This window comes from Triturus cristatus, chromosome 11 (assembly GCF_964204655.1).
Source record: "Triturus cristatus chromosome 11, aTriCri1.1, whole genome shotgun sequence".
Taxonomy (NCBI): domain Eukaryota; kingdom Metazoa; phylum Chordata; class Amphibia; order Caudata; family Salamandridae; genus Triturus; species Triturus cristatus.
Genome location: NC_140594.1, coordinates 733,974,047 through 733,987,177, shown reverse-complemented (window position 1 = coordinate 733,987,177; position 13,131 = coordinate 733,974,047). Strand labels below are relative to the sequence as shown.

The 13,131-nt window shown below is 44.0% G+C and overlaps 1 protein-coding gene across 2 annotated transcripts in view; it reads left to right on the top strand.

The window, feature by feature from the left end:
• Positions 1–13,131, top strand: part of NYAP2 (neuronal tyrosine-phosphorylated phosphoinositide-3-kinase adaptor 2) — a 956,845-nt gene that overhangs the window by 894,272 nt on the left and 49,442 nt on the right. For both annotated transcript variants that reach the window (XM_085634389.1, XM_085634388.1), the window contains one exon: positions 10,926–11,029. In XM_085634389.1, coding sequence (XP_085490515.1) covers positions 10,926–11,029 — 104 coding nt within the window. The remainder of the gene's footprint in view (positions 1–10,925; positions 11,030–13,131) is intronic.

Here is a 13,131-nt window from a genome sequence, read left to right as displayed (position 1 = left end):
ACCTTATGTAAATCGGCTCTCAGAAGGTTGATGTCTATTGCCAATGCATCGATCCTTTGCAACATATCCTCCCTCGAGGAATGGATTGCCTCCATTATGTATGCCAGCACAGGATTCGTGTCTGCCATTCCCGGGGCATCACCTCACTGGTCAGGCTGATGCACCGCTGCCCCAGCCGCCTCTGTTGGGCACGGCTGTGTGATGTTGGAGATTTCATTAGACTGAACATTTGCAGCCTTATCTTTCACCATCTTGAAGTCCCCCCCCCCCAGGTTAACCCGGCAGGCCGGCGCCAATCTCCTTCTCCCACATTGTGATGGACTTCTGTAGTGCATACAGTCCCGGATCCCGGTATTAGGGCGTCCAAGACCCTTGTGCCGCCAGCCTTCTTTCATGTGGCGCAAACATCGGGTACTCCCCTCATCGTTCAGCACACCAACACTTCTCCGCCAGGACTGACACCAACTGGCTCACTGTACTGGGCTGCATTGGCCGCTCTCTCCACTCCTGTCCAGCCATCTCATTCAGGTCATGAACCATTCATTCATCAGCCGGTTTTCAAAGGTAGCCCCTTCCACATAAGCATCAATCTCAATCTCCCCCGGCGTCCCCCGCTCAAGTCAAACCCTCATGCGCCCCAGTTCGGCTTCCAGGTCCGGGCCTTTTCACCCTACAGGTGGCAGAAATGTCTTTTTGCAGCTCTACTGCCTGCCGACGACGACTGTATTAATAGAGGGGGGGCCGGAGGGGGCACCAACAGTCCCAAAGCCACTCACCTCCTATGAGCGGGTCACTGCCCCAGGCCCTGCAGCCCCACTACATGCCAGACGGGGCCGCAGCGATTCACTTACCGGTCAACGCCTGCCCCCGGGACCAACCCGCTTGACTATTCCTGCCAGGGTCGTTGATCGGAGGGGAGGCCCCGCTCCACAATTCTGCTGCACAACTCCACTGTGTTTATTTGGACTTAAGCTCCAAGTGAAGCAGTGAGAGCCGAGCCCTGGGCCTTATTTCCCCCGTCCGGCGCAAAGGCAAGATGACACTCAACTTCCTACTGGGATTTCCGTCACTGGGTTCTTTCACCCGCTTTTGCTGCTGCCTGCCGGCCGATCTGCCCACATTTAGTGCAGCGGATAGCCTCCGATCTCCCCTACCCCACGAGGAGCTCGGCATGCGGGTATGTGTCTAGGATTATGCCGAGTACATGCCAATCCGGCGGGAGCTCCGATGAAGAACTGCTACACCACCATGCATCAAAGCCACTTCCCACACACAGGGATGAGTCATATTGTTGTTGATACAACACATCCTTGTGCTTTGAAAATGACGCAGCACGGCACAGCTAAATGGCCTGCTGAGCCACACTGCGTCATTTTCTTGTGGATGAGACCCTATGTATGTTAGATGTTACGTTTTCACCGGGTCCCATTACCTGAACAAAAGAATTAAGAAGTACCAGCCAGGAACTTACAACGTGAATTTGCCTTTCACAGATCCTTGAAAATGCATCTCTGTAGCCAGTAACCTCCATCCATTTCTACATGTTTGCATCTTGTAGCGCTGGGACACTCTTCCTAAGTAGCTGTTGGGCTTTACGAGAAATGCCCTTAATTTATTCATTCATTCATTCAGTCAATCAATCAATTAATCAATCAATCAGGATCTTATAAAGCGCGACTACTCACCTGTGGGGGTCTCAAGGCGCTGGGGGGGAGACTGACTGGGTCTGCGGTTCAGTCAAAGAGCCATGTCATGAGGTCCTTCCTGAATTGCAGCAGCGATAGTGAATGCCTGAGGTGCAGAGGTAGGGAGTTCCAGGTCTTCACAGTGAGGTAGGAGAAGAATCTTCCTCCAGCTTTGTTCTTACCGATCCATGGGACGGTGGCCAGGGCCAGGTGGACAGAGTGGAGATGTCTGGTGGGAGTGTAGAAGTGGAGGCTGTGGTTGAGGAATGCAGGTCCGGTGTTGTGGTGGGCTTTGTAGGTATGAGTGAAAAGATTTGAAGATGATTCTCTTGTTGACAGGTAGCCAGTGAATGTCTCTCAGGTGGGCAGTGATGTGGTTGCTGTGTGGGATGTTCAGGATGAGTTGGGGAGGCGTTCTGGACGGTCTGCAGTCTTTGTGGAAGTTTCTGGGTGGTGCCGGCATAGAGTGCGTTGCCATGGGCAACTCTGCTGCTGACAAACGCATGGGTGACTATTTTCCTGGACTCGGTGGGGATCATTCATTCATTCATTCATTCACCACAAGAATAATATTTTGAAGTAGTGCTGCTTGAATTTATCACTGGAATTACACCTGTATGATTTTAGTTTCCCATTTCATTTGTTCATATTTTTACTTGTGGTGCATAGCAAGGAGCGGAGTGCTTTAGCTTTACTGAGTTTTTTGTGAGGGGACAGGCTTGCCAGCCCAGTCATGGACTGTGGTATGGAGTGGTGGAACATCTGTGCCACACATTTCTGTGTTTATGAAGGACCTTCTTTGGGTTGGCTTGACTTTTGTTTGTCCACAGTTGGTAGATTTTGGGTTGCTGTTGTGATGTGATCGGTCAAGAATGGTAAGTCCATGTCTCAGGGTAAGTTCTGGGCATTAGTAAGGAACCAGTCTTTGATGTTTCATTTGATGTAACTGGATATTATGATGTGAGGGGTCAGACTTAATGACAAGATGGTTTTGAGGAAGGGATAATAATATTGCGGAGTGTACTCGTAGTGGTGATGAAGTCGAAGGAGAGAAAAAGCCTTGAGCAGAGAGCATTTAATAGTACTTGGGTGAGGCTGTGGTGATGATTTGAGTTTGAGTTTCTACTGATGACTACAAGACCATTGACAGGTGTTGTCTGTGACATAAATGCGTGCCCATCAGAGATGAGCTCATTGGAGTAGAGAATGGAGGTGTGTTAACCATGCCGCAATGAGGTGTACAACACCTAGCCTTTGGTTGATGGTGGTATCAACTCCATTGGACGCATTGGTACATGTATTAAGAAGCCAAGCCTTCGGCACAGATAGTTTAATAGTGATAGCTGGTAATTTGGAGAGAGCTGGATAGAAAGAAGGGTCCGCACCTGTCAGGGAGTGATAGTGAGCAGGCCTGAGGAGTCTTAGAGTTAAGGGATAAGGATAGGGCAACCTATGTAAGTAAGAAAACACATGTGGCAGACTGTGCTAAGTGTGGAGTTGACAATTAAGTGCAAGTGCCGAGCACTGGAAACCAATTAATTGGAAGTGCTGAGCACTGGAAACCACCGGCTCAAATTAAGCACTGCTTTGTGGATTGTCATACTACACAATCCATGGCTCCAATGTCTGCTCTGCTTAAATCTACATATCGTACAATTCCGCAGAAAGGCAATAGAGAATGCTAACTAAATGCACATTTTTTGCAAGACATATTTCTTTTTTATATATATTTTCCCTAATATAAACCTTTTTAAGGCTAAGATAAAGGGCTAAACAAGCCAACTCTCATTTTGCAGAGATGTTTCAAATTTTAGGGCTTTCAAATGAGTCCCATTGCCATTAGCGACATTTATGACTCTCCTTCCACAGCTGCATTTAATTGACCCTGCCAAAGCACCCGTGAGACAAAAGTTAGAGATTTCAATTGCTAGCAACTGCGTACATAAGAGATGTTTGCTGGCATTGCTGTCCTTTCTATGATGAAAATGTAGAATTTATATCCCTTGACATTTGTATTTGTCTGTGGGTAAAATGGAACAGGTAAACTTATTGAAGTCACATTTTCTCATATCTGGGGTTGGGACCCTTAAAAGGTCAGCACAAATATGCATAACATATAAAAAAATCATTAGAGTGACTAAATGTAAATATCTATTAGCAATTAATGCAGAAAGAAAATAAGGCAGGAGATAAATATTTCTGTTGTCCATTAGGAAATGTGTAAGAAAATGGGTTGATACGTGTTGGGGATGATTTGATTCCTTCCCAAGTAACAAATCCAGAATCTTGTCAGGTCTAACACAAGTTCAATAAATTAACCTGGAATCAACCCCTGATAGCTATGGCACAGAGCAAAATGTCACAACCAATGTCTAAAAATAGAGAAAAGTTTATAAGAAAAATTATATCAAAACAACTAAGATCCAATAAGGGGAACCAGATATATGAATTTCAAAAGGTTTTTAAGTTAAAAAGCTCAAAGAATTGTAGTGTCAATCAGAAGCCACTGTTCGTGGTTGACCAGGACCTAGGCATGATTTCAGGCTGACCATGATGGCGTTGGGGGTCATATACCCTATGCGGGTCATTCCAACAGAGATTATATATTCTGATTAAGGACCTGATTTAGAGTTTTGTGGATGGGTTCCTCCATCACAAATGTGACAGCTATACCATTCACTTTATCACAAGTGGCATAGAATCTAAAGACATTGTAAAAGGGCGGACGGGATATTTACCATGTTTGTGATAGAGCAACCTGTCCGACAAACTCTAAATCAGGAACCATGGTTCTGATTTTAGAGTTCGGCGGATGGGTAATTCTGCCACAAATGTGATGGATATTCCTTCTGCCATATTACAAGGTACTTAAATAGCACTTGTAATAAGGAAGATGGGATATCGATCACACTTGTGATGGAGTAACCTGCAGCGAACTCTAAATCAGGCCCTTAGTTTCTGAAATGGAAGTCAAAATTCTCCAGCAGGGCAAGGTTGCAGGCTGTATCCAACAACGGCCTCTCGAACCCAGTTAGATGTTGCACTAGGCGCTGCAGATGCCATTGGTTCTTGTGATGCCTTCTCCAAGTCAAGAATCTTAACTTTAAAATGAATCTTAACTTTAGAATGGTCTTAGAATTTTTGTTCATGTTGTAGCCAATCAATCTGAACGCTCGCTCCGGAGGGAGCATCACTACTGCTGGAGTGAGATGGCTCAAGAGAAAAAAAGCCAATCAGAGCATTCTTTTTTTTTTAGTTGACCTTGCGGGACTCCTGCAATATTCTCTTGAACCCAACCGTCAAGATATACAAATATTTGTGTACTGCAATTTCTCCTAAACTACTGAATGGATTTACACCAAAATGCATTCTTTCTGCACCAAGATCTAAAGATCTAGCTTCCTGCCAAATGTGGTATCATTCGGTTCAGTCATTTTGGCTGTAGCCATTTTCAAAATATTTAAAGTAAAACCCGTGAGCAAATTTGGTTTTGGAACTTCCCTTTTTTATCAGCCCTCGCTTGACCAATCACTCTGAAACTTTCCGGTTTGGAGCTGAGGTTGAAGAAAAGAAATTTCAGAACGTTTCGTGAATATTCATTAAAGAGCGCCAAATTTAGAAGGAAAACAAAAGATGCTTTTCCTACGGTAACACAATCCTAACTCTAAATACCCAGTGGCTAGATATCCAACATCTAAATATAGAGAGATAGAGATAGATGTATGAATATATAAGATTAGAGATGCCTATTCCCGACACAACTCCCCCCAATAGCAAATCACCTGGGCAAGATCGTTATTCTGACAAATTTTACAAAATTGGGGTCAATAACATCATGAACATGCTCCATGCCGTGTTTAAGGAAGCCCATGGCACAGGACGGTTCTACTCTTTCTCTAACAGAGCAATAATAACAATGACACCCAACCCAAATAAGAACCACTTGTAACTTGCTAACTATCACCCCATTTCATTAACCAGCGTGGATGTTAAATGTTAAATGTTAAATGTTACTGGATTTCTAAAGCGCATGGCTGCCCGTGAGCGTCCCAGCGCTGAATGAGTACAGGTGGAGTAGTAAGGGGGTTTCACGGGAACAGCCATGTTTTCAGAGATTTTCGGAAGGCCAACAGATTAGGCTGTGCACGAATGTCAGGAGGGAGTGAGTTCCATAATTTGGAAGCATTATAGGAGAAGCGCCGACCTCCTGATCGTGCTCTCTTGATCTTAGGTGGCAGAGTTAAATGAGCATTAGAGGATCGGAGAGGTCTAGAAGTGGTGTAAGGAGTCACCAGGTCTTTAAAGATGGGAGGGGCCTTGCCATTGAGGATTTTGTGCGTGAGACAGAGCGCCTTAAATTGCACTCTTTCAACCACGGGTAGCCAGTGGAGTGCTTTGATAGCCGGCTTTGACGAACACCGGCTCTTGGTGTTGGTGAGGATCCGTGCTGCCGCGTTCTGAACCACCTGCAATTTGGTTGTGACTTTCCGCGGGGCACCCAAAAACAGTGCATTGCCATAATCCAAGCGTGACAGGATGAGGCCTTGGATAAGGAGTTTCCTTGATGGAAAAGGGAGTAATGGCAGAATTTTTCGGGCAGATCGCAAAAGCCCATAACAGACCCCAGCAGTTTTCCTAGCATGAGTGTGCATGGTGAGATTTTGATCAAGCCATAGTCCGAGGCTTTTGATCTCGGTTTTAGGGGTAGGAGGCTTGCCCATGCATGGGGGCCATAAAGATTCTGGCCGGAAGTGAGCCTGGTTCCCCATTACCAGTATCTCCGTCTTGTCGCTGTTGAGCTTCAAGTGCGAGCTATCCATCCAGCTGACTATGTCTTTCAGACAGGAATAAAGGTTGGTGGTAGGGTTTTCCTGCTGAGAAAGGGAGACTACCAGCTGGGTGTCATCAGCGTACGTTAGGAGTTTAATCCCGTGGGGGGTGACTATTTTTTCCATAGGGGACATATATACGTTGAAGAGCGTGGGGCTCAACGAGGAGCCCTGTGGTACTCCGCAACGCATAGGGGTCTCCCTGGAAGTATAGTCACCCTCGATCACCTGGAATGAACGGTCATGAAGAAAGGATTTAATCCAGGTCAGGGCGACACCTGTAATCCCAAGATCACTGAGTCGCTGGACCAGGATTTGGTGGTTGACAGTGTCGAAGGCCGCGCTCAGATCCAGGAGGATCACTGCCACTGAACCTCCTGAATCAATGATCTTCCTGGCCTCCTCGACCACCGTCACCATTGCTGTCTCCGTGCCCTGTCCGGGGCAAAAACCCGTCTGAGATGGTTTAAGTAATTCATTCGATTCCAGGTAGTGGGAAAGCTGGACATTTATGAATTTTTCTGTCATTTTACTGATGCAGGGGAGGAGCGAAATGGGCCTGAAGTTGCCTAGGTTAAGGGGGTCTAGATTAGGTTTTTTTAGTAGTGCTCTAACCTTCGCCTTTTTCCAGCTGGGGGGGACCACTCCGAGTGCCAATGAGGCATTAATCAGGTGTACCATAGGTCCGAAGATGGTAGGTGTTACTTGCTTTAGGATTTTAACTGGTGCAGGGTCAGAAGGTGAGCCACTTTTAAGAGATTGAAAGATGGGGGCCAAGGTTTCCTTGCTTATGGGAGTGAACGTCTCAAGTCTAGAGTTGAGGTTCTGGGCTTGTATTAGGGAAATAGGTGAAAGATCCAGGGGGATGGACGGAAGTTGCTGCAGAATGTTTTGAATTTTTTGATCGAAATACGTGGCCAACTTATCACAATGGTTGTCTGCAAGGACAGATGGACAAGTGGACTCCGGGGTTTTCAGGAGAAGTTCTACAATGCAAAATGTCTCCCTCGATGAGCAAGATGCATCATTAATTTTCTCCTGAAAAAACGAAGTTTGGGCATTTTTCAAGGCTTTTTTATAATTGAGGATGGCCAACCTGTATTCCATCTTGCTATTGGGGTCGAAGTCTTTCCGCCAAGTTCTTTCAGCCCTTTTGCATTGCTTCTTCAGGAGGCGGGTTTCCTGGGTGAACCATGGGGTGGAAGTTTTTTTGCGGGTTGTCCGATATGGTTTGTAAGGGAGGATGGTATTAAGGGAATTTTCTATCCAAGATGAAAACTCCACATCCGCTGTTACGGGGTCGATGGCAAAGATGGGCTTGGAGAGGTCCAGGATGTATTCCCATTTTTTGAGGTCTAGTTTAGCCCAGGGACGTACCGGTCTACCGGGAGATGGAGTGGGAGGAACGTTGGTCGGAATCTCCCAACTGAAGGGAATAAGCCTGTGGTCTGACCAGGGCAGAGGAATCGGGGCATTGATTTTCAAGGTGTTAATGTTACAGAAAATAGGGTCAAGTAAATGACCATGACTGTGCGTGGGTTGGTCATTCTGTAGATGAAGATGATGAGTGGCAAGGTCTAAAAGCAGCTCTGATGCGGTGTTGTCCTCCCCGTTATCGAAGTGGATATTAAAATCCCCTAAGACAAGTAAGTTAGACAGAGTGCTTGTCATAGCTGTGGAGAATTCCACAAGGGAGCTACAAAATTGGCCCAAGGCTCCTGGGGGACGGTAAATAAGAGCTCCTGAGAGTGAATTACAGGAGGACAATTGAATGCTAAACTGAACATTTTCACAGTTCAGTAAAGGGCTGTCCCGAAACCTGCATGAAAGATGTTCCTTATGAATAATGGCTATCCCTCCCCCATTTCCCTTCACTCGATCCAAGTGTTGTATAAGATATCCCTGCGGTAACGCCAGTACCAGGTCAAAATCGGAGTCTGGGGTGAGCCACGTCTCCGTGAGAAATAGTATCTCAAATTGCTCTTCTTCTAGAAGCATGAAGATTTCATGACTATGTTTGGGCAGGGATCTACAATTTAGCAGGGCCATCTTGATGATGGTCCGGGGTGTTTGAATTTTCGTCACCGGGGTGAATTTGTAAAAACAGTGCGCACAGTGATAGAAGAACTTTCACCTTGAAGAATAGTCGTACAGAGAGGCTGGGGGGGGCGATATAGTTGCATCAGAGAGTCTCTGGAGTATGATATAGTAGGTTGAGTGGAAGAGACCAGGGTGGCAGGCCCCAGGCCCGTCCTGGCGCGGACGGGCGCAGACGGGCTTGCCTTAGGCGCGCCTTCGGCGCGCTGACGGCGCGCCCGCTGCACTCGTCCGCTGCGCTTCCTCCAAATACACATTTAATACGAGGAGGGGGGTTAGGGGAGGGGCGTGGCCTCAAAAGGGGGCGTGGCCTCGGTGCACGCCGGCAATGGCGTCCACGAGTGGTAGCTTGTTTGTGTGCTTGACAACGCTAGCGTCCGCTGTGCCAGGAGTAAAAGATGCTTTTCCGCAGCAAAGTTGCAAGGTAGGAGAGTTATTTTAAAACAAAGAAAATCTACATAACACACAGATCTTTAAAAACGTGTAACGCTCCCGGCTTCCGCCTCAGGAGTACTAATTCTGTGGAAGGGCTCGTTCTCGGTGCTTTTAACTGGGCGGAGGGGGCGTGGCCTCAAAAGGGGGCGTGGCCTCGGTGCACGCCGGCAATGGTGTCCACGAGTGGTAGCTTGTTTGTGTGCTTGACAACGCTAGCGTCCGCTGTGCCAGGAGTAAAAGATGCTTTTCCGCAGCAAAGTTGCAAGGTAGGAGAGTTATTTTAAAACAAAGAAAATCTACAAAACACACATATCTTTAAAAACGTGTAACGCTCCCGGCTTCCGCCTCAGGAGTACTAATTCTGTGGAAGGGCTCGTTCTCGGTGCTTTTAACTGGGCGGAGGGGGCGTGGCCTCAAAAGGGGGCGTGGCCTCGGTGCACGCCGGCAATGGCGTCCACGAGTGGTAGCTTGTTTGTGTGCTTGACAACGCTAGCGTCCGCTGTGCCAGGAGTAAAAGATGCTTTTCCGCAGCAAAGTTGCAAGGTAGGAGAGTTATTTTAAAACAAAGAAAATCTACATAACACACAGATCTTTAAAAACGTGTAACGCTCCCGGCTTCCGCCTCAGGAGTACTAATTCTGCCAAATCACTGCCAAATAGACTACGCAAAGTAATCCCCACTCTGATTGACAACTCACAAGAAGGCTTTGTCCCAGGCAGACATTCAAGATATAATCTCAGAACACTGTCATATTTGTTTCGAAGGATAATTGACTCTAGACCACAAAATAGCTGTTTCCTGTGATGTGGAGAAAGCCATTGATTGAGTAGAGTGGAGATATTTATTCAGAACCCTCAAAATGTTTAATATAGGAGATGATTTCATATTAAAGGTTAAATGATAGATGAGGTTAAGGATTTGCTTTACACATACAAGATGATGCTGACATTAACTAACCCTAAAAATTTGCTGCCCCCTATTATGTCTTTAATAGACACATTCTATCCCTTTTCTAGCTATAAACTTAATTAGACGAAGTGCTAACTATGTCTAGATACACCACAAAAGAGGCAGTAAGACCATACAACTTTAGATGCATAACACCCAACCTTAAATACGTAGGAATCGTTGTAAATACCTGGTTCAAGGATAAAGATGTAGATAATATGTTTCCCCCACACCATAAAATAAAATTGGACTTGCTAAGAAATAGAATTTCTTGTTCTTGGGTCAAGTGCAAGTAATCAAAATGATCATTATTTCTTATTTTTATTGTAATCTACATGGTAATAAATGTGAATGCAACATTTGTACCCATGTTGCAGATAACTAATAAAGAATGATTTCAAAAAAGGAAAACAAATATTTAGATGCATTTGACGTTTGTCTTAAAAAATCACAACCATAATCCTGAGTTTGAAGGGTTAAGAAGGTTTGCTCACGTCACTGTTAATAGTTTCGAATAGCACTGGCACAATATTTTCTACACACCGTACAATCACGTATTCAACATGTTTAGTTAGTCACTTGGTTGCATTAAAGAGGAAGGGCTGTTTGGTGGCTAAGGAACTCAAATGTAATGTAAAGGCAGCGCAAAACTTTGTTCTACAAATCTTTCAACTGTGTGAGACATAAATTAAATTATATGAATCTTGAATAAATAATCAAATTAGTGCCATAAAATGATGGCACAAATATTGGCTACTATGACTTCTTGGCTGATGACTTGCCCTATCCGGTCACCATGAGCATGTCACACTTGTCTTTGTGAGTTTGTAAATTCTGTGCCACTTTACCAAAGTCTACTTGACAATTAAAATGCCTCATTTCAATCTCAGTTTAACTGACTTTTTGCTTCCATCTTTTTTCCACTTATAGAAATAAAAGTGAGCTGCAAGTTAGGTCGGTCTGCTTCAACATCAGGCGTGCCTCCTCCTTCAATAACTCCTCTCAGGCAAACGAGCGAACTGCACCAGAGCCAGGTACCAACGTTAGCCAATCCTGAATGACTTCATGTGGTGCTACATGCCAAACACGCCTCACCTCTGTCTGCCATTTGTTCGGGTAGATCACGTTATGTGTTTGTCTTTAATTTATGTGTTTCCGTCTGTCATACCAAGCAACAAAACTGTCTCCATTAATTGTACTGTAGAACTTTCCTTGCCACATGCTTCGTGAGTGTGTCTCACTTTAGATTTGAACCATTCTGTAACATAATTATTGTAGAACTTTATTCCCTGTATTGCGTTCTTTCTGTTTTGTGTACTTTTTTACTGTTCAAAAAATTTATCAACGTTTGATAAATTTCTAAAGTGAGTTTCTGTATACAGTAGAATCTTTGTCTTGTCAAAACCATGTGCACCGCTGTTTACAGATGAACTGTACATACATTTTACTTCTGTCCTACTGTATTGTAATTGCATTCTTTTTGAGCTTGGTGCATGTTTGCATTGAACTTTGCATTCCCATATGTTCTATGCTCAGTTATTGTTCTTTCATCATGGCAGCTCAGCTCCTTTTAGAATTAGGGAATAAAAAAAATAACTGCACTACTAAATAGTCCAGTTACAGCTAAGTACGTTGTAAAATAGCTTGCTTCTGTAAACCAAATAGTTATTCACTTAAATACCAGACATTATCTTTATGAGAAAGAACTGTAAGTTGTTGTGCATGTCAAGTCATATTTACTATATCACTTTTATTAAGGTTCTTCAAAATAAAGATACAACACAAATCACTTTCAACTTTGTTGTTTTGTACGCCAATGCTGTTGTTCATGTTTGTTTCTGTACCTGTATGTGTTGTGTTATATTGTTTTTGTTTATGTGATGACTTTCTACAAAATGTGAACCGAATCTGTCATGTTAAGAAAAAAAGCCATATCTTAATGGAAAACTTTAAATCTTGTAGGTCTGTCTGATCAGGTGCATAGTATGAAATCTTGTCTGCCTTAAAAATGTCACATTTTAGCCAACCTACTTCAAGTTCATTTTTATGAAAAGGAGGGTTTAGCACAGACAATCGTTGTAGTTCTGTTTACTTCTATAAACCCTGGCTTTTTTAGATGGTAGATTTGAGATGGTGTTGGTAAAAATCTCTAGACCTTCAAATCAAATGTATTTTAAAATATTACAAGCCTGGTAATTTTACCTGTTACATATAGGAAACACTATCATATAATGTATGTTTCAGCTCTGTGACTTTATAGTTGGTACATACTGTTCATATTGTACTTGTCATTGCCATTAGTAACCACAATACGATATTCAATGTAAAAATCTGAAGTACTCATGATGAGAAATAAGTCCCTTTATGTCGAGGTCACCCACCATGTTACCGTTGCAAGTTGAAATACAATTGTCACCATCAAACTCAAAAATCATAACTCTAATTGTGCAATGAGGAGAATGAACAATCTGCACTCTTTCTCCCTGCTTGTTTTTTGTTATCTATAAATTAACAACAGCTCAAAAGACTGTGACCAAGGAAAATTTGGCGTGCCATTAGTCCCTGACATACGTATGTATTATTTGTCTGCAGCAACACTCTTACTCAATAAATTGCCTCCTTTCCTAATCCCTTTTCAAACCATGTTAATCAAGATAACTATGTGACTCTGAAAAGCATATCACCAACTGACTGAATGTATTCCGTTTGCTCTTAGGATGTTCACATCCACTTACTAAGATGGGTATTCAATTTGTATGTCCTGAGACAGCATCTCTCCTTTACTTCTATATAAAACCAAGAGATATGAGCAAAATCATGCAATTGGAAGTGTGCAACCTCCAATTGCACTGACCTTAATAAATGAGCATCATGCGTTCCAGCGCCAAAATGCTTGAATTCCTCTTTTAATTATGAAAGATGAAGCTCACTTCCCGCCCTAGTCCTCTATGTTTGTCGTTTTTGGTGATCCTATTTATGAGCATTAGCTGGCACGCCTGTTATTCTCTGGCTGAGACTGGGTGCCAGCTGTGTCAGGGTAATTATGTGTTTTGCTGCTGGGGATGCAACTAATTAGTAAGACGACTTTTTTCTTAAATGTATCAATGGCAATAACAGCTAGTGTAGTTCTACTGTT